This window comes from Oncorhynchus tshawytscha, linkage group LG16 (assembly GCF_018296145.1).
Source record: "Oncorhynchus tshawytscha isolate Ot180627B linkage group LG16, Otsh_v2.0, whole genome shotgun sequence".
NCBI lineage: Eukaryota > Metazoa > Chordata > Actinopteri > Salmoniformes > Salmonidae > Oncorhynchus > Oncorhynchus tshawytscha.
Window position 1 is genome coordinate 3,663,323 of NC_056444.1, and position 26,092 is coordinate 3,689,414.

The 26,092-nt window shown below is 45.7% G+C and overlaps 1 protein-coding gene across 1 annotated transcript; it reads right to left on the reverse strand.

Annotated features, from left to right (window-relative positions):
- Positions 1 to 10,014: 10,014 nt before the first annotated feature.
- On the reverse strand, positions 10,015 to 17,056 carry pi15a (peptidase inhibitor 15a). Its single transcript, XM_042298681.1, has 6 exons — positions 16,721 to 17,056; positions 16,203 to 16,537; positions 14,083 to 14,201; positions 13,382 to 13,514; positions 12,401 to 12,516; positions 10,015 to 11,618 (listed from the first exon to the last, which is right to left on the reverse strand). The coding sequence occupies exons 2-6, from the start codon at positions 16,479 to 16,481 to the stop codon at positions 11,483 to 11,485; spliced, it is 783 nt and encodes a 260-aa protein (XP_042154615.1). The 5' UTR covers positions 16,482 to 16,537; positions 16,721 to 17,056; the 3' UTR covers positions 10,015 to 11,482.
- Positions 17,057 to 26,092: the final 9,036 nt, after the last annotated feature.

Below are 26,092 nucleotides of genomic sequence, written 5' to 3' on the forward strand. Positions count from 1 at the left end.
GTGGACCTATTTGGGCGGTAAGCAAATTGGAGTGGGTCTAGGGTGTCAGGTAGGGTGGAGGTGATATGGTCCTTGACTAGTCTCTCAAAGCACTTCATGATGACGGATGTGAGTGCTACGGGGCGGTAGTCGTTTAGCTCAGTTACCTTAGCTTTCTTGGGAACAGGAACAATGGTGGCCCTCTTGAAGCATGTGGGAACAGCAGACTGGTATAGGGATTGATTGAATATGTCCGTGAACACACCGGCCAGCTGGTCTGCGCATGCTCTGAGGGCGCGGCTGGGGATGCCGCCTGGGCCTGCAGCCTTGCGAGGGTTAACACGTTTAAATGTTTTACTCACCTCGGCTGCAGTGAAGGAGAGTTTGCATGTTTTCGTAGCAGGCCGTGTCAGTGGCACTGTATTGTCCTCAAAGCGGGCAAAAAAGTTATTTAGTCTGCCTGGGAGCAAGACATCCTGGTCCGTGACTGGGCTGGTTTTCTTCTTGTAGTCCGTGATTGACTGTAGACCCTGCCACATACCTCTTGCGTCTGAGCCGTTGAATTGAGATTCTACTTTGTCTCTATACTGAAGCTTAGCTTGTTTGATAGCCTTGCGGAGGGAATAGCTGCACTGTTTGTATTCGGTCATGTTACCAGTCACCTTGCCCTGATTAAAAGCAGTGGTTCGCGCTTTCAGTTTCATGCGAATGCTGCCATCAATCCACGGTTTCTGGTTAGGGAATGTTTTAATCGTTGCTATGGGAACGACATCTTCGACGCACGTTCTAATGAACTCGCACACCGAATCAGCGTATTCGTCAATGTTGTTATCTGACGCAATACGAAACATATCCGAGTCCACGTGATGGAAGCAGTCTTAGAGTGTGGAATCAGCTTGGTCGGACCAGCGTTGGACAGACCTCAGCGTGGGAGCTTCTTGTTTTAGTTTCTGTCTGTAGGCAGGGATCAGCAAAATGGAGTCGTGGTCAGCTTTTCCGAAAGGAGGGCGGGGCAGGGCCTTATATGCGTCGCGGAAGTTAGAGTAACAATGATCCAAGGTTTTTTCAGCCCTAGTTGCGCAATCGATATGCTGATACAATTTAGGGAGTCTTGTTTTCAGATTAGCCTTGTTAAAATCCCCAGCTACAATGAATGCAGCCTCAGGATGTAGAGATTCCAGTTTGCAAAGAGTCAAATAAAGTTCATTCAGAGCCATCGATGTGTCTGCTTGGGGGAATATATACGGCTGTGATTATAATCGAAGAGAATTCTCTTGGTAGATAATGAGACTGGACATTGGCGAGAAGAATGCTAGGGAGTGGTGCACGATGTGCCCGTCTCCGGAGTCTGACCAGAAGACCGCCTCGTTTCCCTCTTTTACGGCGTCGTTTTTTTGGGTCGCCGGCTGGGATCCATTCCGTTGTCCTGGTTGAAAGGCAGAACACAGGATCCGCTTTGTGAAAATCATATTCTTGGTCGTACTGATGGTGAGTTGACGCTGATCTTATATTCAGTAGTTCTTCTCGACTGTATGTAATGAAACCTAAGATGACCTGGGGTACTAATGTAAGAAATAACACGTAAAAAAACAAAAAACTGCATAGTTTCCTAGGAACGCGAAGCGAGGCGGCCATCTCTGTCGGCGCCGGAAGTTGTCACTTACAAAGCATGTAGAGGTCTGTAATTTTTATCATAGGTACACTTCAACTATGAGAGACGGAATCTAAAACAAAAATCCAGAAAATCACGTTGTATGATTTTTAAGTAATTAATTAGCATGTTATTGCATGACATAGGTATTTGATCACCTACCAACCAGTAAGAATTCCGTCTCTCACAGACCTGTTAGTTTTTCTTTAAGAAGCCCTCCTGTTCTCCACTCATTACCTGTATTAACTGCACCTGTTTGAACTCGTTACCTGTATAAAAGACACCTGTCCACACACTCAATCAAACAGACTCCAACCTCTCCACAATGGCCAAGACCAGAGGGCTGTGTAAGGACATCAGGGATAAAATTGTAGACCGGCACCTGGGATGGGCTACAGGACAATAGGCAAGCAGCTTGGTGAGAAGGCAACAACTGTTGGCGCAATTATTAGAAAATGGAAGAAGTTCAAGATGACGGTCAATCACCCTCGGTCTGGGGCTCCATGCAAGATATCACCTCGTGGGGCATCAATGATCATGAGGAAGGTGAGGGATCAGCCCAGAACTACACGGCAGGACCTGGTCAATGACCCGAAGAGAGCTGGGACCACAGTCTTAAAGAATACCATTAGTAACACACTACGCCGTCATGGATTAAAATCCTGCAGCGCATGCAAGGTCCCTCTGCTCCAGCCAGCGCATGTCCAGGCCCGTCTAAAGTTTGCCAATGACCATCTGGATGATCCAGAGGAGGAATGGGAGAAGGTCATGTGTTCTGGTGAGACAAAAATAGAGCTTTTTGGTCTAAACTACACTCATCATGTTTGGAGGAAGAAGAAGGATGAGTACAACCCCAAGAACACCATCCCAACCGTGAAGCATGGAGGTGGAAACATCATTCTTTGGGGATGCTTTTCTGCAAAGGGGACAGGACGACTGCACCGTATTGAGGGGTGTCACGTTCTGACCATCGTTCGTATGTGTTTTCCTTGTTTTAGTGTTGGTCAGGACGTGAGCTGGGTGGGCATTCTATGTTGTGTGTCTGGTTTGTCTATTTCTATGTTTGGCCTGATATGGTTCTCAATCAGAGGCAGGTGTTAGTCATTGTCTCTGATTGGGAACCATATTTAGGTAGCCTGTTTTGTGTTGGGTTTTGTGGGTGATTGTTCCTGTCTCTGTGTTTGTTACACCAGATAGATCGGTTTTCACATTTCATTATTTTGTTGTTTCTTCATGTATAGTTTTTTCCTTCATTAAAATATCATGAATCATCATCACGCTGCATTTTGGTCCGATCCTTGTTCCACCTCTTCATCAGAGGAGGAGATAGAAAAGAATCGTTACAGAATCACCCACCACAACAGGACCAAGCAGCGTGTCAACAGGCAGGAGCAGCAGGAGAAACAACAGCGGCAGCAGGAGATACGTAATAAGGAATTCTGGACCTGGGAGGAAATCCTTGACGGGAGAGGACCCTGGGCTAAACCAGGGGAGTGTAGCCGCCCCAAGGTGCAGCAGGAGAGGAGGCAACAGGAGCAGCCCAAAGAGGAGTACAGTATGGACTATACTTCTTGGGAGGAGATAGACAGGTGGGCGGTCGACCCAGGGAGAGTGCTGGAGCCCGCCTGGGATTCGATGGAGCAGTGCGCGAAAGGTTATCGGAGAATGAGGTTAGCGAAGCAAGCACGGCGGCGCGGAAGGAAGCCCGAGAGTCAGCCCCAAAAGTTTCTTGGGGGGGGCTCAGGGAGAGTGTGGCAGAGTCAGGAGTCAGACCTGAGCCAACTCTCCCTGTTTATCGTGAGGAGCCAAGGAGGAGACCAGAACCAGAGCCGGTGTTGGAGGTGAGCGAAGCAGAGACTGTGAAGGACTTAATGGGGAAATTGGAGGAGAGAGAAATGAGGGAGTTGCTGTGTTGGTGCGTTAAGCATGGAATTCGCCCGACGGAACATGTCGGGGATTTGATGGCACCTGGGTCAGCGATTCATACTCGTCCTGAGGTGCGTGTTAGTCGGCTGGTGAAGATGGTGCCAGCCTCACGCACCAGGCCTCCTGTGCACCTCCCTAACCTTGCACATCCTGTGCCAGCCCTGCTCTCAAGATCTCCAGTACGCCTTCACGGTCTAGCCCATCCTGTGCCACCTCCACACACCAGCCCTCCGGTGGCAGCTTCCCGCACCAGGCTTCCTGTGCGTGTCCTCGGCCCAGTACCAGCAGTGCCAGCACCACGCATCAGGTCTACAGTGCGCCTCGCCTCTCCCGCGTTGCCGGAGCCTTTCTCCTCTCCTGCGTTGTTGGAGTCTCCCGCCTGTTCAGCGCTGCCAGTCTACATGGAGCAGCCAGAGCTGTCAGTCTGCATGAAGCAGCCAGAGCTGCCAGTCTGCATGGAGCAGCCAGAGCTGCCAGTCTGCATGGAGCAGCCAGAGTTTTCAGTCTGCGAGGAGCTGCCAGCCTGCATGGAGCAGCCAGAGGTGTCAGTCTGCATGAAGCAGCCGGAGCTGCCAGTCTGCATGGAGCAGCCAGAGCTGTCAGTCTGCATGGAGCTGCCAGTCTGCAAGGAGCTGCCAGTCTGCAAGGAGCTGCCAGTCTACAAGGAGCTGTCAGTCTGCAAGGAGCTGCCAGTCTGCAAGGAGCTGCCAGTCTGCAAGGAGCTGCCAGTCTGCACGTAGCCGCCAGAGCTGCCAGTCTGTAAGAAGCCGCCAGAGCTGTCAGTCTACATGGAGCAGCCAGAGCCGCCAGTCAGCGTGGAGCAGCCAGAGCCGCCAGTCAGCATGGAGCAGCCAGATCCATCAGTCTCTTATCCAGCCAGACTCTTCCAGACCTGCCAGTCAGCCAGACTCTTCCAGATCTGCCAGTCAACCAGACTCTTCCAGATCTGCCAGTCAGCCAGACTCTTCCAGATCTGCCAATCAACCAGACTCTTCCAGATCCGTCAGTCAACCAGACTCTTCCAGATCTGCCAGTCAGCCAGACTCTTCCAGATCTGCCAGTCAACCAGACTCTTCCAGATCCGTCAGTCAGCCAGACACTTCCAGATCCGCCAGTCAACCAGACTCTTCCAGATCTGCCAGTCAGCCAGACTCTTCCAGATCCGTCAGTCAGCCAGACTCTTCCAGATCCGCCAGTCAGCCATACTCTTCCAGACCTGCCAGTCAGCCAGACTCTTCCAGATCTGCCAGTCAACCAGACTCTTTCCAGATCTGCCAGTCAGCCAGACTCTTCCAGATCTGCCAGTCAACCAGACTCTTCCAGATCTGCCAGTCAACCAGACTCTTCCAGATCTGCCAGTCAGCCAGACTCTTCCAGATCTGCCAATCAACCAGACTCTTCCAGATCCGTCAGTCAGCCAGACTCTTCCAGATCCGCCAGTCAACCAGACTCTTCCAGATCTGCCAGTCAGCCAGACTCTTCCAGATCCGTCAGTCAGCCAGACTCTTCCAGATCCGCCAGTCAGCCAGACTCTTCCAGATCCGTCAGTCAGCCAGACTCTTCCAGATCCGCCAGTCAGCCATACTCTTCCAGACCTGCCAGTCAGCCAGACTCTTCCAGATCTGCCAGTCAGCCAGACTCTTCCCGATCCGCCAGTCAGCCAGACTCTTCCAGATCCGCCAGTCAGCCAGACTCTTCCAGATCTGCCAGTCAACCAGACTCTTCCAGATCCGTCAGTCAGCCAGACTCTTCCAGATCCGCCAGTCAACCAGACTCTTCCAGATCTGCCAGTCAGCCAGACTCTTCCAGATCCGTCAGTCAGCCAGACTCTTCCAGATCCGCCAGTCAGCCAGACTCTTCCAGATCCGTCAGTCAGCCAGACTCTTCCAGATCCGCCAGTCAGCCATACTCTTCCAGACCTGTCAGTCAGCCAGACTCTTCCAGATCTGCCAGTCAACCAGACTCTTTCCAGATCTGCCAGTCAGCCAGACTCTTCCAGATCTGCCAGTCAACCAGACTCTTCCAGATCTGCCAGTCAGCCAGACTCTTCCAGATCTGCCAATCAACCAGACTCTTCCAGATCTGCCAGTCAACCAGACTCTTCCCGATCCGCCAGTCAGCCAGACTCTTCCAGATCTGACAGTCAGCCAGACTCTTCCAGATCTGCCAGTCAACCAGACTCTTCCAGATCCGCCAGTCAACCAGACTCTTCCAGATCCGCCAGTCAACCAGACTCTTCCAGATCCGCCAGTCAACCAGACTCTTCCAGATCCGCCAGTCAACCAGACTCTTCCAGTGCCTCCAGTCTGCCCAGCTCCGCCAGTGCCGCCAGTCTGCCCAGTGCGGCCAGTCTGCCCAGCGTCGCCAGTGCCGCCAGTCTGCCTAGCACCGCCAGTGCCGCCAGTCTGCCCAGCGCCGCCAGTGCCGCCAGTCTGCCCAGCGCCGCCAGTGCCGCCAGTCTGCCCAGCGCCGCCAGTGCCGCCAGTCTGCCCAGCGCCGCCAGTGCCGCCAGTCTGCCCAGCGCCGTCAGTGCCGCCAGTCTGCCCAGCGCCGTCAGTGCCGCCAGTCTGCCCAGCGCCGCCAGTGCCGCCAGTCTGCCCAGTGCCGTCAGTGCCGCCAGTCTGCCCAGCGCCGTCAGTGCCGCCAGTCTTGCCCAGTGCCGCCAGTCTGCCCAGCGTCGCCAGTCTGCCCAGCGCCGCCAGTGCCGTCAGTCTGCCCAGCGCCGCCAGTGCCGTCAGTCTGCCCAGCGCCGCCAGTGCCATCAGTCTGCCCAGCGTCGCCAGTGCCGCCAGTCTGCCCAGCGCCGCCAGTCTGTCCAGCGCCGCAAGTGCCGCCAGTCTGCCAGGATCAGTTAGATCCGCCAGTCAGCCAGGATCCGCCAGTCTGCCAGGATCCACCAGTCTGCCAGGATCCGCCAGTCAGCCAGGGTCTGCCAGAACTGCCAGTCAGCCAGGATCCGCCAGTCTGCCGGGATCCGCCAGTCTGCCGGGATCCGCCAGTCTGCCAGGATTCGCCATTCAGCCAGGATCTGCCAGTCAGCCAGGATCTGCCGGAACCACCAGCCAGCCAGGATCTGCTAGATCCATCAACCTGCCGGAGCTTCCTCTCAGTCCTGAGCTTCCTCTCAGTCCTGAGCTTCCTCTTGAGCTTCCCCTCAGTCCCGAGCTTCCCCTCAGTCCCGAGCTACCCCTCAGTCCTGAGCTACCTCAGTCCGGAGCTGCCCCTCAGTCCAGTGGGGCCCGTTGTTAGGTTTCCTAGGCCAAGGTTAGCGGCGAGGGTCGCCACTCAAGGGACGCTAAGGAGGTGGACTAAGACAATTATGGAGTGGGGTCGACGTCCAGCGCTAGAGCCGCCACCGTGGACAGATGCCCACCCAGACCCTCCCCTATAGGTTTAGTTTGTGCGTTCGGAGTCTGCACCTTGGGGGGGGTACTGTCACGTTCTTACCATCGTTCGTATGTGTTTTCCTTGTTTTAGTGTTTGTCAGGACGTGAGCTGGGTGGGCATTCTATGTTGTGTGTCTGGTAAGAGAATCGTTACAGGGGGAGGATGGATGGGGCCATGTATCGCGAGATCTTGGCCAACAACCTCCTTCCCTCAGTAAGAGCATTGAAGATGGGTCGTGGCTGGGTCTTCCCAGACAACGACCCGAAACACACAGCCAGGGCAACTAAGGAGTGGCTCCGTAAGAAGCATCTCAAGGTCCTGGAGTGGCCTAGCCAGTCTCCAGACCTGAACCCAATAGAAAATCTTTGGAGGGAGCTGAAAGTCTGTATTGCCCAGCGACAGCCCCGAAACCTGAAGGATCTGGAGAAGGTCTGTATGGAGGAGTGGGCCAAAATCCCTGCTGCAGTGTGTGCAAACCTGGTCAAGAACTACAGGAAACATATGATCTCTGTAATTGCAAACAAAGGTTTCTGTACCAAATATTAAGTTCTGCTTTTCTGATGTATCAAATACTTATGTCATGCAATAAAATGCAAATTATTTACTTAAAAATCATACAATGTGATTTTCTGGATTTTTCTTTTAGATTCCGTCTCTCACAGTTGAAGTGTACCTATGATAAAAATTACAGACCTCTACATGCTTTGTAATTAGGAAAACCTGCAAAATCGGCAGTGTATCAAATACTTGTTCTCCCCACTGTGTATATATATATATATATATATATATATGTTTCCTTAACACTGCTGTTATGCTAGTCCCACACAGCCATAGAGTAGGGCTGATATTGGGGCGAGTCTCATACTGCTATAGAGTAGGGCTGATATTGGGACTGATATTGGGACGATTTTCTTGCCAAAATGTATTTTTATTTTATTTAACCATTATTTCACCAGGTAAGTCGACTGAGAACACATTCTCATTTACAACAACAACCTGGGGAATAGTTACAGGGGAAAGGAGGGGGGATGAATGAGCCAATACACAGTTTAGTCCATAAAATATTACCACACCAACCAATCTACATTACCATACCAACCACTGTTAATTACCATACCAACCACACTACATTACCATATCAACCACACTAAATGATCACACCAACCACTCTACATTACCATACCAACCACTGTTAATTACCATACCAACCACTCTACAATACCATACCAACCGCTGTTAATTACCATGCTAACCACACTACATTACCCAAACAACCACTGTTAATTACCATACTAACCACTCCACATTACCATACCAACAACTCTACATTACCATACCAACCACTCTACACTACCATACCAACCACTTTTAATTACCACACCAACCACTCTACAATACTATACCAACCACTGTTAATTACCATACCAACCACACTACATTACCATATCAACCACACTAAATGATCACACCAACCACTCTACATTACCATACCAACCACTGTTAATTACCATACCAACCACTCTACAATACCATACCAACCGCTGTTAATTACCATGCTAACCACACTACATTACCCAAACAACCACTGTTAATTACCATACTAACCACTCCACATTACCATACCAACAACTCTACATTACCATACCAACCACTCTACACTACCATACCAACCACTTTTAATTACCACACCAACCACTCTACAATACTATACCAACCACTGTTAATTACCATACCAACCACACTGCATTACCATACCAACCACACTAAATGGTCACACCAACCATTCTACATTACCATACCAATCACTGTTAATTACCATATCAACCACTCTACATTACCATACCAACCACTGTTAATTACCATACCATACCATACCTACTCTACAATACCATACCAACCACTGTTAATTACCATACCAACCACACCACATTACCATACCAACCACACTAAATGATCACACCAACCACTCTACATTACCATACCAACCACTGGTAATTACCATACCAACCACTCTACATTACCATACCAACCACCCTACATTACCTTACCAACCACACTAAATGACCACACCAACCACTCTACATTACCATACCAACCGCTGTTAATTACCATGCTAACCACTCTACATTACCATACCAACCACTGTTAATTACCATACCAACCACTCTGCATTACCATACCAACCACTGTTAATTACCATACCAACCACTCTACATTACCATACCAACCACACTAAATGACCACAACAATCACTCTACATTACCATACCAACCGCTGTTAATTACCATGCTAACCACACTACATTACCCAAACAACCACTGTTAATTACCATACCAACCACTCTACATTACCATACCAACAACTCTACATTACCATACCAACCACTCTACACTACCATACCAACCACTTTTAATTACCATACCAACCACTCTACATTACCATACCAATCACTGTTACTTACCATACCAACCACACTACATTACCATACCAACCACTGTTAATTACCATAGCAACCACACTACATTACCATACCAACCACACTAAATGACCACACCAACCACTCTACATTACCATACCAACCACACTAAATACCATACCAACCACACTACATTACCCAACCAACCACATTACATTACCATACCAACCACACTAAATGACCACATCAACCACACTACATTACCCAACCAACCACACTAAATGACCACACCAACCACTCTACATTACCATACCAACCACACTAAATACCATACCAACCACACTACATTACCCAACCAACCACATTACATTACCATACCAACCACATTACAATACCATACCAACCACATTACATTACCATACCAACCACACTAAATGACCACATCAACCACATTACATTACCATACCGACCACACTAAATGACCACATCAACCACATTACACTACCATACTGACCACACTAAATGACCACATCAACCACATTACATTACCATACCGACCACACTAAATGACCACATCAACCACATTACATTACCATACCGACCACACTACATTAAAACACATGAGATGATCTTAATGAAAACCAGTATGCACGGACATAATTCCTTTACATATTTATTTACAGTTCATTTTTACAAAAAAAAAAACCTCCTTCAATGAAATACTTATGCCGTATAAAAAGAATAACTTTCAGTATGAATGTAGTATAAGGATATTAATAGTCAGAGTGTGAGGGTTTATCTATATACATACAGTTGGTAAACACTTATTAAGGAAGACATGAAGATGTCTACTGAACACAGTATGCCAACAGTATCATGCCATACGCCCAAACACATTGGTAGTCCAATCTGTCGTGGTTGAACCTACTGTATAAAATGCTAGAGAATGATGTGTGGAATGTATAGTGCTCTGTGTTTTTAGCACCATTGAGAGCTGAATAGTGCTCTGTGTGTTTAGCACCATTGAGAGCTGAATAGTGCTCTGTGTGTTCAGCACCATTGAGAGCTGAATAGTGCTCTGTGTGTTCAGCACCATTGAGAGCTGAATAGTGCTCTGTGTGTTCAGCACCATTGAGAGCTGAATAGTGCTCTGTGTGTTCAGCACCATTGAGAGCTGAATAGTGCTCTGTGTGTTCAGCACCATTGAGAGCTGAATAGTGCTCTGTGTGTTCAGCACCATTTAATTGATTTGAAATTAGCAGCCAGCACTGTGTTACTTTGTCTTTACCTTAGACGTCAAAATGCATCTGAACCACATACTACGCCTGGAAGTGGAGGTGTCATAAATCTACCAAACGTAAACATCCCTGGACACACCTTGCAGGTTAGGAGACAGCGTAGCATTTTCTAGAAAATATATTTACAGTGGCTAATTAATGATAAATAAGTTAATTGTTTTGCTCCACAAGTTAGCCAAGATAATTAGCTAGCCAGCTAAAATTGTTTACAGTTAGTTAGCAATCACTTTTTTGTTGTTGTTGCTAGCGTTGCCGTGTCAATAACCTCCAGAAATGATCAGGTGTCTCCAGTTGTTTCCATTGGACCATTGTGAGGCGGTGTGTCCATGAGTATCCACTTCCACTTCCTATGGCCAATGGTAAACTATAATACTGTAATACTGAAACAGTATCTGCACCGTATCTGTTATTAAACAGCGTTCCCTATCAATCAATCAATCCAATTCATCATAGGATAATCATATAAAAACACAAGTTCCAGTTACAACGTAAAACATTAATATACATTCTATGTACACATAATTATATAAAAAAATTGTGCTGCCTTCCAACGTAAATAAGCCCATATATATACAAAAATAGCATGTTTTCAGGACTGTTGTACAAATCCTTCAGGGGGGAAAGTCTCTGTGTTTGGGGTCGGGGGGTCAAGATGTTAGCTTGGTGTTAGTCTTCGTCCCAAATGGCACCCTATTCCCTATGTAGTGCACTACTTTAGACCAGGGCTGGCCCCCTATCCCCTATGTAGTGCACTACTTTAGACCAGGGCCCATAGGGCTACATAGAGAATAGGCTGTGATTTGGGACGCAGTCTGGACAGAGACTCTATTTGAACCACTGCAGATAGTTTGTGTTGAGGGCTGGGAAGCACATGTTGTTGGAACAGGAGCCTCCGTAGCTCGGGGGACAGGCGGAACACGGGACGCCTACTTTGTAGGGTGCCTCTCCGATCCAGTTCCCCCTGGAAAACACAAGACAGACAGACACAAAGTTAATATTGGTACATAGTGGTCTGTAGGTTAGGGTTAGCATAAATGCTACATAACTAGCGGATAACTATCTTATAGAGGAATGTAATTAGGGTATGTATAAGCTAGCCAATAACAGAGTGTGGATGACGTCATTTTCAGTAAGACTGTCAGTAGCTACGTTGATAGTGGGCACCATTGTACCTGTGGGGGAACGTATTTATCTCGAGTAAAAAGGAATCATTTCTAAAACGGCTGCTTAGTCACCAACATTATACCATGTGGAAGCCATATTCTCCATTAGTGAGTTAAAACAGGTCACCACAGTGCTGGTTGTATTATCCCCCAGCCAAAAGAGAAGGACTGAGTCACAAGTCGCCCAATGGTTACGAAACGCCCGCCTTTGATTCCTGGAATTAAGGAATTCATTATTCTGTAATTCTGGTGAGGCTGTGGAGCATTTGGAATGTAGCTGGTACCTGTAGGTACACGGTCTTGTGTGCGGTATGTCTGAGTCGCTAGGCAACCACAGCAACATGGCGGCCAACGCATTAATCCGCGTGTTTGCTAAAGCTCCAATGGATGGAGACGAACCACACTGTTGCCAACAGCGGGTTGAGCATCGGCATGCTCGGAAACTAAGGTACAGTACGCCATTGTTAAAGACAATAGGACAACAGAAAGCAAATACCTTTTCTCAAAGATACCATATTACTTATTCCTGAAATGTCAAAGGGGTGACGATAGAATGAGAATAATAATTCTGTCTACTTACTTGGATGAATAGTTGCACACTAAGTATGTTGTCCGTTTCCACACGTTCCCCCACACGTTCATATTGTGACATGTATGTACAGCACAGCCGACTTTGTTTGTTGTGGCCCAAACCATCTGTAAAGTAAGAGAGACCACAGTAGGGATCATCGTTATGTAAAGATCATTTAAAACAGTTACATAGGCCCAGTGCAGTCAGAAAATGGGATTTTCCTGTGTCTTATATATATATACATATATATGATGTTGGAATAATACTGAGAATTTGTTAAAATCATGATAATGCTTTTTTAGTATAAGAGCTGTTTGAAAAGACCGCCTGAAATATCAGTGTGTTTTGGTGGGTGGAGTTTTGGCTTTCCACTGTGACATCACCAGGAGGTAAATGAGTTAATAGACCAATGAGAAAGAGAGTTCCAAACCTCTCTTTCTCATGCCAATAACAGCTCATTTTTCGGTTTTCCACTCACAGACAGTCCAAGCAAAATTCTTACTTGAGAAATTGTCCTTCGCTAAGCTATTTTTGTTTATTTTTGACCATTTAAATTGAAAACCAACACGGTAAACCAGAAATTATTTATTTGATATTGAGATAAAAAAACATCTGCATTGGACCTTTAAAAAAAAAAATCTTTATTTAACTAGGCAAGTCAGTTAAGAACAAATTCTTATTTTCAATGACGGCCTAGGAACAGTGGGTTAACTGCCTGTTCAGGGGCAAAAGGGCAGACTTGTACCTTGTGTGGTTTGAACTTGCAACCTTCCGGTTACTAGTCCAACGCTCTAACCACTAGGCTACCCTGCCACCCCAGCAGTAGGAGTTGCAAATGAGGTTAAATACCTGGTTAAATAAAGGTTTAAATAAAATAAATAAAGAGATGCTCGAGTGACACAAACATTAATATCAATCGAGTATTGACCGCATTGGGTTAAACCAAGTTATGACTCCGCCCAGAATGACATGGTCCTTGTGTCTTCCTACCTGTGTATAATGTGTACACATGGGTCCGTAGCATTTAAGGGGGCACCTGGGGTTGCAGTCCTGGGGGTAAGGGAACACATAGTCCTTCACTTCATCATGCCAGGGCTTCACTAACTGGAGAATAGAGCGGTAGCTGAGGACAGACACACACAGACGCTCAGATGAGTACAGAGAGTAGATCCATAACTAAACAAGTTATTATTTATCATTTCTAATTGGTGGCAAAAGATACGAGTCAAAGACTAAGGCAATGTTTCCCCAACGTCAGGTCATTCACTCAGCCAGGGGCCGGTCTTGTGGGTCGCAGCTGGAGACATGCTCCATGTCCCAAATGGCATTCTATTCCCTATTCACCCCCCCTTGTAGCTCTGGTCAAACGTAGGACACTACATAATGAATCGGGGCATTTAGGAAGCAGACTGGGTCAGGACATTTAGGAAGCAGACTGGGTCAGGAAATTTAGGAAGCAGACTGGGTCAGGACATTTAGGAAGCAGACTGGGTCAGGACATTTAGGAAGCAGACTGGGTCAGGACATTTAGGAAGCAGACTGGGTCATCAACAAAAGAAACCATTGGAGACAGTTCCAGGACCAGTTTCCCCTCCCCCAGATCCTGAACCTTCAGAGGGTTGAACACCAAACCGACATGTGGTCAGCATCTAGGGTCAACAGTGAGGGGTCAAAGTTCAGAGGTGACTCACCGTCCAGTCCTGACAGAGAGGTTCTGGCCCAGGAACCTGAGGAGGTGTCGAGGTCCGTGCTCCCACAGACACGCGTGGGCCCAGTCCTCAGCTGACTTAGACAGGGTCTCGTCCCACGACTACACACACACACACACACACACACACACACACACACACACACACACACACACACACACACACACACACATACACACAAACAGGGAACATGAGAAACATGAGATCATGAGTAACATGGACTGAACTGTGGACATGACTAAGCTGAGAAAAATATACACACAAAGCCTTGTCTATTCTCCCTGTTCCCACACGTTAAAGCCTTGTCTATTCTCCCTGTTCCCACATATTGAGAAAATGTTTTTAAGAAAACTAATTTGTCTGCAGCTGGCTACCTATGATCTCTTTGAAATGTTTAATTCACGTGAAACTGTTCTGCACTGTTCTAGGTAGTCCAACACAACAATGTTCCATGAGTTCTGATGCAACAGTGACACGTGCTGTCTTCGGTTAGTCAACAGAACTGCTGAAACGGAATTGGATCAGGGTCAAGTCGAGACAACCTCCTAGATTATAGTACCACTCTCTCTCTCTCTCTCTCTCTCTCTCTCGTGGTTCAACCTCCTAGATTATAGTGCCACTCTCTCTCTCTCTCTCTCTCGTGGTTCAACCTCCTAGATTATAGTACCACTCTCTCTCTCACGTGGTTCAACCTCCTAGATTATAGTACCACTCTCTCTCTCTCACGTGGTTCAACCTCCTAGATTATAGTGCCACTCTCTCTCTCTCTCTCTCTCTCTCTCTCTCACGTGGTTCAACCTCCTAGATTATAGTACCACTCTCTCTCTCTCGTGGTTCAACCTCCTAGATTATAGTACCACTCTCTCTCTCACGTGGTTCAACCTCCTAGATTATAGTACCACTCTCTCTCTCACGTGGTTCAACCTCCTAGATGGTAGAACTAGATTTAAATCGGAACACCGAAAAAATAAACTACTAGAGTAATGTCTGTTCTTTTATTTTTTCATTTCAGATTAAATCAAGACGAGTGATAGCCTACATCCCGTCGCATATTTTCTTTTAAAGCAAACATAGAATGTTCTGCACTTTGCCATAGACTTTAAGTGTATTGACTGCCAACTCTCCCACTGTGTGCTTGACGTTGCCAGCCATCATCCTCCTATGATAGCTATGCAACTGGCCCGTTCAGAGCGATGCACTGCCAATAGTTGGTTTTATCATAGCCTTTTACAGCAGCCTCGACTTGGAACAATGCACTCCTCTCTGCATCCGCAACACGCACCTGGAGCTCGTCTCTCTTACAGCCATCGTTTACGGACATAAAGCCTCTAAACTGGAACCTTGTCCAGGGAATACAACCGGCTCCCGGCTACCGGCGACCAGCTACCGTGTGTTTAAACCCGTTCATCACTCAGTCATGAACAACTCCAACCAAACCCATTACACCACTACATGGACACTTGGATCACAAATGGCACCCTATTTCATATGTAGCGCACTACATTTGACCAGGGCCCATAGTATTCCATTCAGGACTTAACCTGAGGTGATCTTACTAGGTACTAGGCATTGAGGAGTACTTTAGGACTTAATGTTTTCCTCCCAGTCAGGAAGACCCCTCTAAAACGTGACCCCTCTCCCAGCGAGGTTGTAGGTGGTCCTGTACGCTGAAATGTGCTCAACGGCTGGGTCATGGCCAGAGAGGGTCAGAGAGGGTCAGAGAGGGTCAGAGAGGGGGCCAGAGGAGATATTTGTCACTGAGCATCCTGCTCTGAACTACACATGGGCTCCAAGTAGACCCCTATTCCCTATATACTGCAACTACTTTTGACCAGAGCCATATGGCCTGTGCACTATACAGGGAATAGGGTGCCATCTGGGGGGACCTTGATTCACATCAACCTATCACACGTCACCAGTCACCATGACAGAGAGCGTCTGTCACTAAGCAACACACATTTATAAGAACCATGGCAACTGATCTAACAAGTAGGCTGGGTATCAATACATAAACATCAATATCGGTACTACAAATTAGAAGAGCAAGTGAAGGAAGAAAGATAATTCATCATTAAATCAAGTTGAAGATATAAATCACTTACCATGTACTCCATATTGGACGCCGGAGGGAAAACTTTCCCTCTTACTTTATTGTGGTAATCAAGAATGGCAAGCATGTCGTTTTGTGAAATATAACGCTTCCTCCTGGTCAGGGGAATATTCTCGCTGTCTGCTTCTCCATCGCTGAACGCTGCGCCAAGATCGGTGAAATTGGTGTCTGGCAACGTCGAGGACACGGTGGGAGAGTTGGCTGCCAATACACTTGCTCCGAAGGATATGCACAACAGCAGAAAGTCCATGGCAAAGTGCGGAGCATTCATATTTGCTTCTTTAAAATATGCGACGGGATGTAGGCTATCCCTAGTCTTGATTTAATCTGAAATGACATTTTAAAAAAAAGGAACAGACATTATTCTAGTAGTCTATTTATGCCAAAATGTATTTTAAATAGTACAAACGTCTGTAAAAAAAAATATTTAAAAAAACACATGCAGCAGTAAAAATATCGTTCACAACAGAAGAAATAAAATCCTTCTACGTAATTTTGGAAAGGTCCTACCTTCTACTTTGCGGCTGTATCTTGTGTCTGTGTTGCCAGGCGACACTCTTCCAAAGTCCTAGTTAGAATAGTGGATAAGAGAAAGACAGAGAGAGACAGAGAGACGCTTCCTTCCAGCAGTACTAGACTTGCCAGTAGCTCCTTCCAAACTATAGGAGGACTCCGGCTGCAGTTGGACGCGCTCGGTTTATATATCACAGCGGTTGATGGAGGAAGTACGCCGAGCCGTCCGAGGGTGTGTGGACCAGGTCCCTGTCACCTGAAACAAAACATCATTTGGAGAGAGAGACGTCATGTTAGGTTTTCTTTAATCCCCTTCCTGGCAGAGAGAGCTTGCTTCACTTCATCACAAACATCTGTTTTACGTTTGGCCTACCGGACAAAGTGTAAAAGAAAACATATGAGAAGAAAGCCGCATAATCCCGCAATACAGGTCAGAGAAGGGTGGGATGGGTTAAGGACTACTGCAGCGGTAATTTTCATCATGATGCAATAGAGACAGCTGGGGGACAACAGGTAACTGATACACTGATATTTCCACGGAGAAAATGTGATGAATGAAAGTTATGTTACACGTGGGTTATTACAATGTAATAACAATGTTATTGAGCCAGGGATGGGCAATTTTGATAGCAAATCTGAACTCGTCATGTGGTTTGCGGGTCTGCATACATACACAAGCAGTCAGAGCCGGCCCTAGCCTTTTGGGAGCCCTGAGTAAACATTTGAGCAAAACATTGTAGCGGCACCACTCTTGACAGTGGAGAGAAAACATTGAAGTTTTAGAGTAAATTTCCTGCAATTCAATACATTTTGCCAAGTGGTGTAGAGAACATGTTGCCGTTTTAAAACACGTTTTCTGCAATCCAACACATTTTTGCAATTGGGCAGAGAAAAGATTTAGCTATTTAATAACTCATTTCATACAATCTACTTATTTTACCATGGGGTGGAGAGAAATTCTTGATTTTAATACGATATCTGAGTGAGAGTGACTAACATAATCAATTGCCCCGTCGGTAGTTTCGACCATGATTACTACAAGTTTAGATAGGTTGGTAAATTCATCTAGCCACCTAAGAAATGTTAGCTGACATGGCTTATTGACTGACTGTCAGGTTTCCATCTAATTGACAAAAGATTTTCATGCTAATATTTTAAAAATTAGCATAAATAAAATATGCTAATTTTCCCACCAGTGGTGTGTTCCCACCAAACAGACTCGTTGCAGATAAAACATCAGTGCGTGACGACGTAGTAAACATGACATGTACTTTTTGTGCTTAAGTTTTCATGAATAAAAATCTAAAGTTCAATGTGTTTCCGTCGCATGTTCAGGTTTAACAATCATTTTGTCACAAAAACTGTTGTGTTAAATATCAAATGTGTCTCCTCTGGTCTTGGCGCCTGGGCTCTAGCCAACAACTCCCAGATAGAGTGGGCAGGCTAGCCTACATAATGAGATTATAGCCAACAACTCCCAGATAGGGTGGGCAGGCTAGCCTACATAATGAGATTATAGCCAACAGCTCCCCGATAGAGTGGGCAGGCTAGCCTACATAATGAGATTATAGCCAACAACTCCCAGATAGGGTGGGCAGGCTAGCCTACATAATGAGATTATAGCCAACAACTCCCAGATAGAGTTCAGTGTGTCAAATCGGAGGGCCTGTTGTCCAGACCTCTGGCAGTCTCTATGGGGGTGCCACAGGGTTCAATTCTCAGGCCGACTCTCTTCTCTGTATACATCAATGATGTCCCTCTTGCTGCTGGTGATTCTCTGATCCACCTCTATGCAGACGACACCATTCTGTATACCTCTGGCCCTTCTTTGGACACTGTGTTAACTAACCTCCAGACAAGTTCAATGCCATACAACACTCCTTCCGTGGCCTCCAGCTGCTCTTAAACGGTAGTTAAACTAAATGCATGCTCTTCAACTGATCGCTGCCCGCACCCGCCCGCCCATCTAGCATCACTACTCTGGACGGTTCTGACTTAGAATATGTGAACAACTATAAATACCTAGGTGTCTGACTGGAGTGTAAACACTCCTTCCAGATTCACATCAAACATTTCCAATCCAAAGTTAAATCTAGAATCGGCTTCCTATTTCACAACAAAGCATCCTTCACTCATGCCGTCAAACTTACCCTCGTAAAACTGACTATCCTACCGATCCTTGACTTTGGCGATGTCATTTACAAAATAGCCTCCAACACTCTACTCAGCAAATTGGATGCAGTCTATCACAGTGCCATCCGTTTTGTCACCAAAGCCCCATATACTACCCACCACTGCGACCTGTATGCTTTCGTTGGCTGGCCCTCGCTTCATATTCGTTGCCAAACACACTGGCTCCAGGTCATCTATAAGTCGTTGCTAGGTAAAGCCCCACCTTATCTCAGTTCATTGGTCACCATAGCAGCACCCACCCGCAGCACGCGCTCCAGCAGGTATATTTCACTGGTCACCCCCAAAGGCAACTCCTCCTTTGGCCACCTTTCCGTCCAGTTCTCTGCTGCCCATGACTGGAACGAATTGCAACAATCACTGAAGCTGGAGACTCACGTCTCCCTCACTAGCTTTAAATTGCACATGCAGTTGCCACTTTAGCCTGACATTCCACCCCTAAGAGAATCCCAATGGTATAAAGAAGACCGTCCTTATTCTAAATGACACGTTGCATATTGATCTTTGAACCAGTCGAGTGGTCTGAACATAAGAGCATTAAACACTGGAGGGAAATCCAAAAGGTTTCTGGTTTGGCATGGGGGTGAGTGCCGGGTTCCTTTGTCCGATTGGTTTTCATTGTGGTGTTCATTATACTGTAAAGATTGGACTCTCAGTGTTTGGGTCCAGAGGAGGTCTGATTGCACGTGCTCAGTGTTTGGGTCCAGCAGAGCTTTGAGCCGACGAGCTGACGGGCATCGGGCCAAGTTAAGAAACCCTTCATTCAGCAGGTCATCATTTTCTTTGGCAGAAATTAAAGCAACGTGACGCAGGAACATTTTTTGTATTATTTTTTTAAACTTTCTCTCTCTTTCTGTCTCTCTCTCTCTCTCTCTCTCTCTCTCTCTCTCTCTCTCTCTCTCTCTCTCTCTCCGGCAAATGGGTTCTTTTCCAAAATGTTCTTGGCTATTATTGACTGTTCAGGTGCTGGAATGGTGGTGGGATATATCACTCAATGCTGGAGAGCAATAAGATCACAGTACTGTAGGTCTCATTCAGTACTGTAGGTCTCATTCAGTACTGTAGGTCTCATTCAGTACTGTAGGTCTCACATCACATTCAATACAGGGCTGTAGGTCTTCTATCACATTCAGTGCTGTAGGTCTTCTATCACATTCAGTGCTGTAGGTCTCACATCACATTCAGTGCTGTAGGTCTCCCATCACATTACTCTCCATGTCTTTGCTGATATTTAATCTGTTTTTTGCCTATCTATTCATCCTTGCTGAACCGTATGCACACAAACCACATACACTATAGACTTGTTCTCTGGAAGTAAAAGTGTCTCAAAATGTAATGAAGCTCGACGATATTTTTCCTCATTCCAACCACCGCATGAAGTCACTGCATAAAACCACTGCATAAAGCCACTGCATAAAACCACTGCATAAAGCCACTGCATAAAACCACTGCATAAAGCCACTGCATAAAACCACTGCATGAAGCCACTGTATAAAGCCACTGCATAAAACCACTGCATAAAGCCACTGCATAAAACCACTGCATAAAGCCACTGCATAAAACCACTGCATAAAGCCACTGTATAAACAACTGTATAAAGCCAGTGTATAAACAACTGTATAAAGCCACAGTATAAAACCACTGTATAAACAACTGTATAAAGCCACTGCATTAAGCCACTGTATAAAGCCACTATATAAAACCACTGTATAAACAACTGTATAAAGCCACTGCATTAAGCCACTGAATAAAGCCACTATATAAAACCACTGTATAAACAACTGTATAAAGCCACTGCATTAAGCCACTGTATAAAGCCACTATATAAAACCACTGTATAAACAACTGTATAAAGCCACTGCATTAAGCCACTGTATAAAGCCACAGTATAAAACCACTGTATAAACAACTGTATAAAGCCACTGCATTAAGCCACTGTATAAAGCCACTATATAAAACCACTGTATAAACAACTCTATAAAGCCACTGCATTAAGCCACTGTATAAAGCCACAGTATAAAACCACTGTATAAACAACGGTATAAAGCCACTGCATTAAGCCACTGTATAAATCAACTATATAAAACCACTGTATAAACAACTGTATAAAGCCAATGCATTAAACCACAGTATAAAGCCACTATATAAAGCCACTGTATAAACAACTGTATAAAGTCAGTGCATTAAGCCACTGTATAAAGCCACTATGTAAAACCACTGTATAAACGACTGTATAAAGCCACTGCATTAAGCCACTGTATAAAGCCACTATATAAACAACTGTATAAAGCCACTGCATTAAGCCACTGTATAAAGCCACTATATAAACAACTGTATAAAGCCACTGTATTAATCCACTGTATAAAGCCACTGTATAAATCCACTGTATAAAACCACTGTATTAATCCACTGTATAAAGCCACTGTATAAAGCCACTGTATAAAGCCATTGCATAAAGCCACTGTATTAATCAACTGTATAAAGCCACTGTATTAATCAACTGTATAAAGCCACTGTATTAATCAACTGCATAAAGCCACCACATAAATCCACTGTATAAAGCCACTGTATTAATCCACTGTATAAAGCCACTGTATTAATCAACTGCATAAAGCCACTGTATTAATCAACTGCATAAAGCCACCACATAAAGCCACTGTTTAAAGCCACTGTATTAATCCACTGTATAAAGCCACAGTATTAATCAACTGCATAAAGCCACTGTATTAATCAACTGCATAAAGCCACCACATAAAGCCACTGTATAAAGCCACTGTATAAAGCCACTGTATAAAGCCACTGTATTAATCCACTGTATAAAGCCACTGTATAAAGCCACTGTATTAATCAACTGTATAAAGCCACCACATAAAGCCACTGTATTAATCAACTGTATAAAGCCACCACATAAAGCCACTGTTTAAAGCCACTGTATTAATCCACTGTATAAAGCCACAGTATTAATCAACTGCATAAAACCACTGTATTAATCAACTGCATAAAGCCACAGTATTAATCAACTGCATAAAGCCACTGTATTAATCAACTGCATAAAGCCACTGTATAAAGCCACTGTATAAAGCCACTGTATAAAGCCACTGTATAAAGCCACTGTATTAATCCACTGTATAAAGCCACTGTATTAATCCACTGTATAAAGCCACTGTATAAAGCCACTGTATTAATCAACTGTATAAAGCCACCACATAAAGCCACTGTATTAATCAACTGTATAAAGCCACCAAATAAAGCCACTGTTTAAAGCCACTGTATTAATCCACTGTATAAAGCCAATGTATTAATCCACTGTATAAAGCCACCACATAAAGCCACTGTATAAAGCCACTGTATTAATCCACTGTATAAAGCCACTGTATAAAGCCACTGTATTAATCAACTGTATAAAGCCACCACATAAAGCCACTGTATTAATCAACTGTATAAAGCCACCACATAAAGCCACTGCATAAAGCCACTGTATAAACAACTGTATAAAGCCACTGTATTAATCCACTGTATAAAGCCACCACATAAAGCCACTGTATAAAGCCACTGTATAAAGCCACTGCATAAAGCCACTGTATTAATCAACTGCATAAAGCCACTGCATAAAGCCACTGTATTAAGCCACTGCATAAAGCCACTGTATTAAGCCACTGCGTAAAGCCACTGTATAAAGCCACAGCATAAAGCCACTATATTAATCAACTGCATAAATCCATTGTATTAAGCCACTGTATAAGCCGCTGCCCACAGAAAGAGCATTACATTACATTGTCATCATTTTGACCCTTTCTCCCTCCCAGGTTAGTAGCTGTGTGATATTCAGTGTCGCCAGAGTCAGCTGTCCACACTATCCTGTCATTTTTCTGTCTCTCTCTATATTCTCTCTCTCCTGTCACTTTCTCTCTCTCTCTTGAGAGCCATGTCTGCCTACGGCGGCCTTTCTCTCTCTCTCTCTGTCTCTCTTGCTGTCTCTCTCTCTGTCTGTCTCTGTCTCTGTCTCTCTCTCTCTCTCCCTCTCTCAATTCAATTCAATCCAATTCAAGGGGCTTTATTGTCATGGGAAACATGTGTTAACATTGCCAAAGCAAGTGAGGTAGATAATATACAAAAGTGAAATAAACAATAAAAATTAACAGTAAATATTACACATACAGAAGTTTCAAAACAATAAAGACATTACAAATGTCATATTACGTATATATACCGTGTTGCAACGATGTACAAATGGTTAAAGTACACAAGGGAAAATAAATAAGCATAAATATGGGTTGTATTTACAATGGTGTTTGTTCTTCACTGGTTGCCCTTTTCTTGTGGCAACGGGTCACAAATCTTGCTGCTGTGATGTCACACTGTGGTATTTCACCCAGTAGATATGGGAGTTTATCATAATTGGGTTTGTATTCAAATTTTTTGTGGATCTGTGTAATCTGAGGGAAATAATCTCTCTCTGTCTCTCTCTCTCTCTCTCTCTCTGTCTCTCTCTAATCCAGGCCCCATGCTCAGCTCCTCCCTGCACAATAAACCCAGTGACTTGTGAAGTAGGAGCTGACCTGTTATTATCATGTTATCAAAAGAGTCATTAAGGGCGTTATTTAGGGCCCAAGGCCCAAGGCTGCACCCCAGGCTTTGTTTGGATTCGTTTTCAGACCATTTATTTACTTACAATATATTGTTCCAAGTTTCCCCCCTTGCCTTCCCCCATTTTTCTGAGGAGGCCTCTCCAAAGGCCTGTGCTAATGCCAATACAGAGAGAGAAGGATTCAGCAGAGAGAGAGAGGGAGAGAAAGAGAGAGGGATTCAGCAGAGAGAGACAGAGAGAGAGAAGGATTCATCAGAGACAGAGAGGGAGAGAAAGAGAGAGAGATTCAGCAGAGAGAGAGAGAGAGAGAGAGCGAAAGAGAGAGATTCAGCAGAGACGGAGAGAGAGAGAGAGAGAGAAGGATTCATCAGAGAGAGAGAGAGTGAGTGAGAGAGATTCAGCAGAGAGAGAGGGATTCAGCAGAGAGAGAGGGAGACTGAGAGAGAGACAGAGAGAGAGACCGAGACAGGGAGAGAGAGAGAGACAGAGACAGAGAGAGAGACTGAGACAGGGAGAGAGAGAGACAGGGAGAGAGACCGAGACAGGGAGATAGGGAACTTGGCAGATAGACAAAAACAGAGAACGAGAGATGAAACCACCAAGTTTCATAGTTCTTATATGGAATATAGGATTTTTGGACTGCTGAAGTATGATACTGTTATTCCACGTTAGCAATCCAAGTACTGCAGATGGAAGTAAATGAGCTCATTCCGGTGCAACAGATACTCTTCGTTAGAAACACACTGTCCCTGACAAATAAACAAGTAAATGAATCTGTTCATCCAGCTGTCCATCACCCTTTGCAATCTATAGAGACAGATAGAGGACTCATCTTCGTGTCTTTGCCACTATGGCAGTACGGGAAGCATTCATAACCACGTGGGAATGGGGTAATTATCGGTTGTGTCGCCATACGTTTGAGTTGCGTGCGGACACGTGCTTGAATTGGCAAATACCTTCCAACATGGAGGACAATAGAAGGCTGGTGGTTGAACTGTCCAACATGGAGGACAATAGAAGGCTGGTGGTTGAACTGTCCAACATGGAGGACAATAGAAGACTGGTGGTTGAACCATACAACATGGAGGTCATGGAGGACAATAGAATGCTGGTGGTTGAACCATCCAACATGGAGGACAATAGAAGGCTGGTGGTTGAACTGTCCAACATGGAGGACAATAGAAGGCTGGTGGTTGAACCATACAGCATGGAGGTCATGGAGATCAATAGAAGGCTGGTGGTTGAACCATCCAACATGGAGGTCATGGAGGACAATAGAAGGCTGGTGGTTGAACCATCCAATATGGAGGACAATAGAAGTTTGGTGGTTGAACTGTCCAACATGGAGGACAATAGAAGGCTGGAGGTTGAACTGTCCAACATGGAGGACAATAGAAGGCTGGTGGTTGAACTGTCCAACATGGAGGACAATAGAAGGCTGGTGGTTGAACCATCCAACATGGAGGACAATAGAAGGCTGGTGGTTGAACTGTCCAACGTGGAGGACAATAGAAGGCTGGTGGTTGAACCATCCAACATGGAGGTCATGGAGGACAATAGAAGGCTGGTGGTTGAACTGTCCAACATGGAGGTCATGAAGGACAATAGAAGGCTGGAGGTTGAACTGTCCAACATGGAGGACAATAGAAGGCTGGTGGTTGAACTGTCCAACATGGAGGACAATAGAAGGCTGCTGGTTGAACTGTCCAACATGGAGGACAATAGAAGGCTGGTGGTTGAACCGTCCAACATGGAGTTTATGGAGGACAATAGAAGGCTGGAGGTTGAACTGTCCAACATGGAGGACAATAGAAGGCTGGAGGTTGAACTGTCCAACATGGAGGACAATAGAAGGCTGGTGGTTGTACTGTCCGACATGGAGGACAATAGAAGGCTGCTGGTTGAACTGTCCAACATGGAGGACAATAGAAGGCTGGTGGTTGAACTGTCCAACAAGGAGGACAATAGAAGGCTGGTGGTTGAACTGTCCAACATGGAGGTCATGGAGGACAATAGAAGGCTGGTGGTTGAACTGTCCAACATGGAGGACAATAGAAGGCTGCTGGTTGAACTGTCCAACATGGAGGACAATAGAAGGCTGGTGGTTGAACCGTCCAACATGGAGTTTATGGAGGACAATAGAAGGCTGGAGGTTGAACTGTCCAACATGGAGGACAATAGAAGGCTGGTGGTTGAACCATCCAACATGGAGGACAATAGAAGGCTGGAGGTTGAACTGTCCAACATGGAGGACAATAGAAGGCTGGTGGTTGTACTGTCCGACATGGAGGACAATAGAAGGCTGCTGGTTGAACTGTCCAACATGGAGGACAATAGAAGGCTGGTGGTTGAACTGTCCAACAAGGAGGACAATAGAAGGCTGGTGGTTGAACTGTCCAACAAGGAGGACAATAGAAGGCTGGTGGTTGAACCGTCCAACATGGAGGACAATAGAAGGCTGGTGGTTGAACTGTCCAACATGGAGGACAATAGAAGGCTGGAGGTTGAACTGTCCTATATGGAGGACAATAGAAGGCTGGTGGTTGAACCGTCCAACATGGAGGTCATGGAGGACAATAGAAGGATGGGGG

Bases quoted from the DNA above. Each gene is read 5' to 3' on its own strand.
- pi15a (XM_042298681.1), bottom strand. From the start codon at position 16,481: ATGAATGCTCCGCACTTTGCCATGGACTTTCTGCTGTTGTGCATATCC. The intron at 14,202-16,202 runs GTAAGTGATTTA...GTGTGTGTGTAG, and splicing joins CGTCCAATATGGAGTACATG to TCGTGGGACGAGACCCTGTC. The intron at 11,619-12,400 runs GTAAGTAGACAG...TGTGTTTTCCAG, and splicing joins GTGTGCAACTATTCATCCAA to GGGGAACTGGATCGGAGAGG.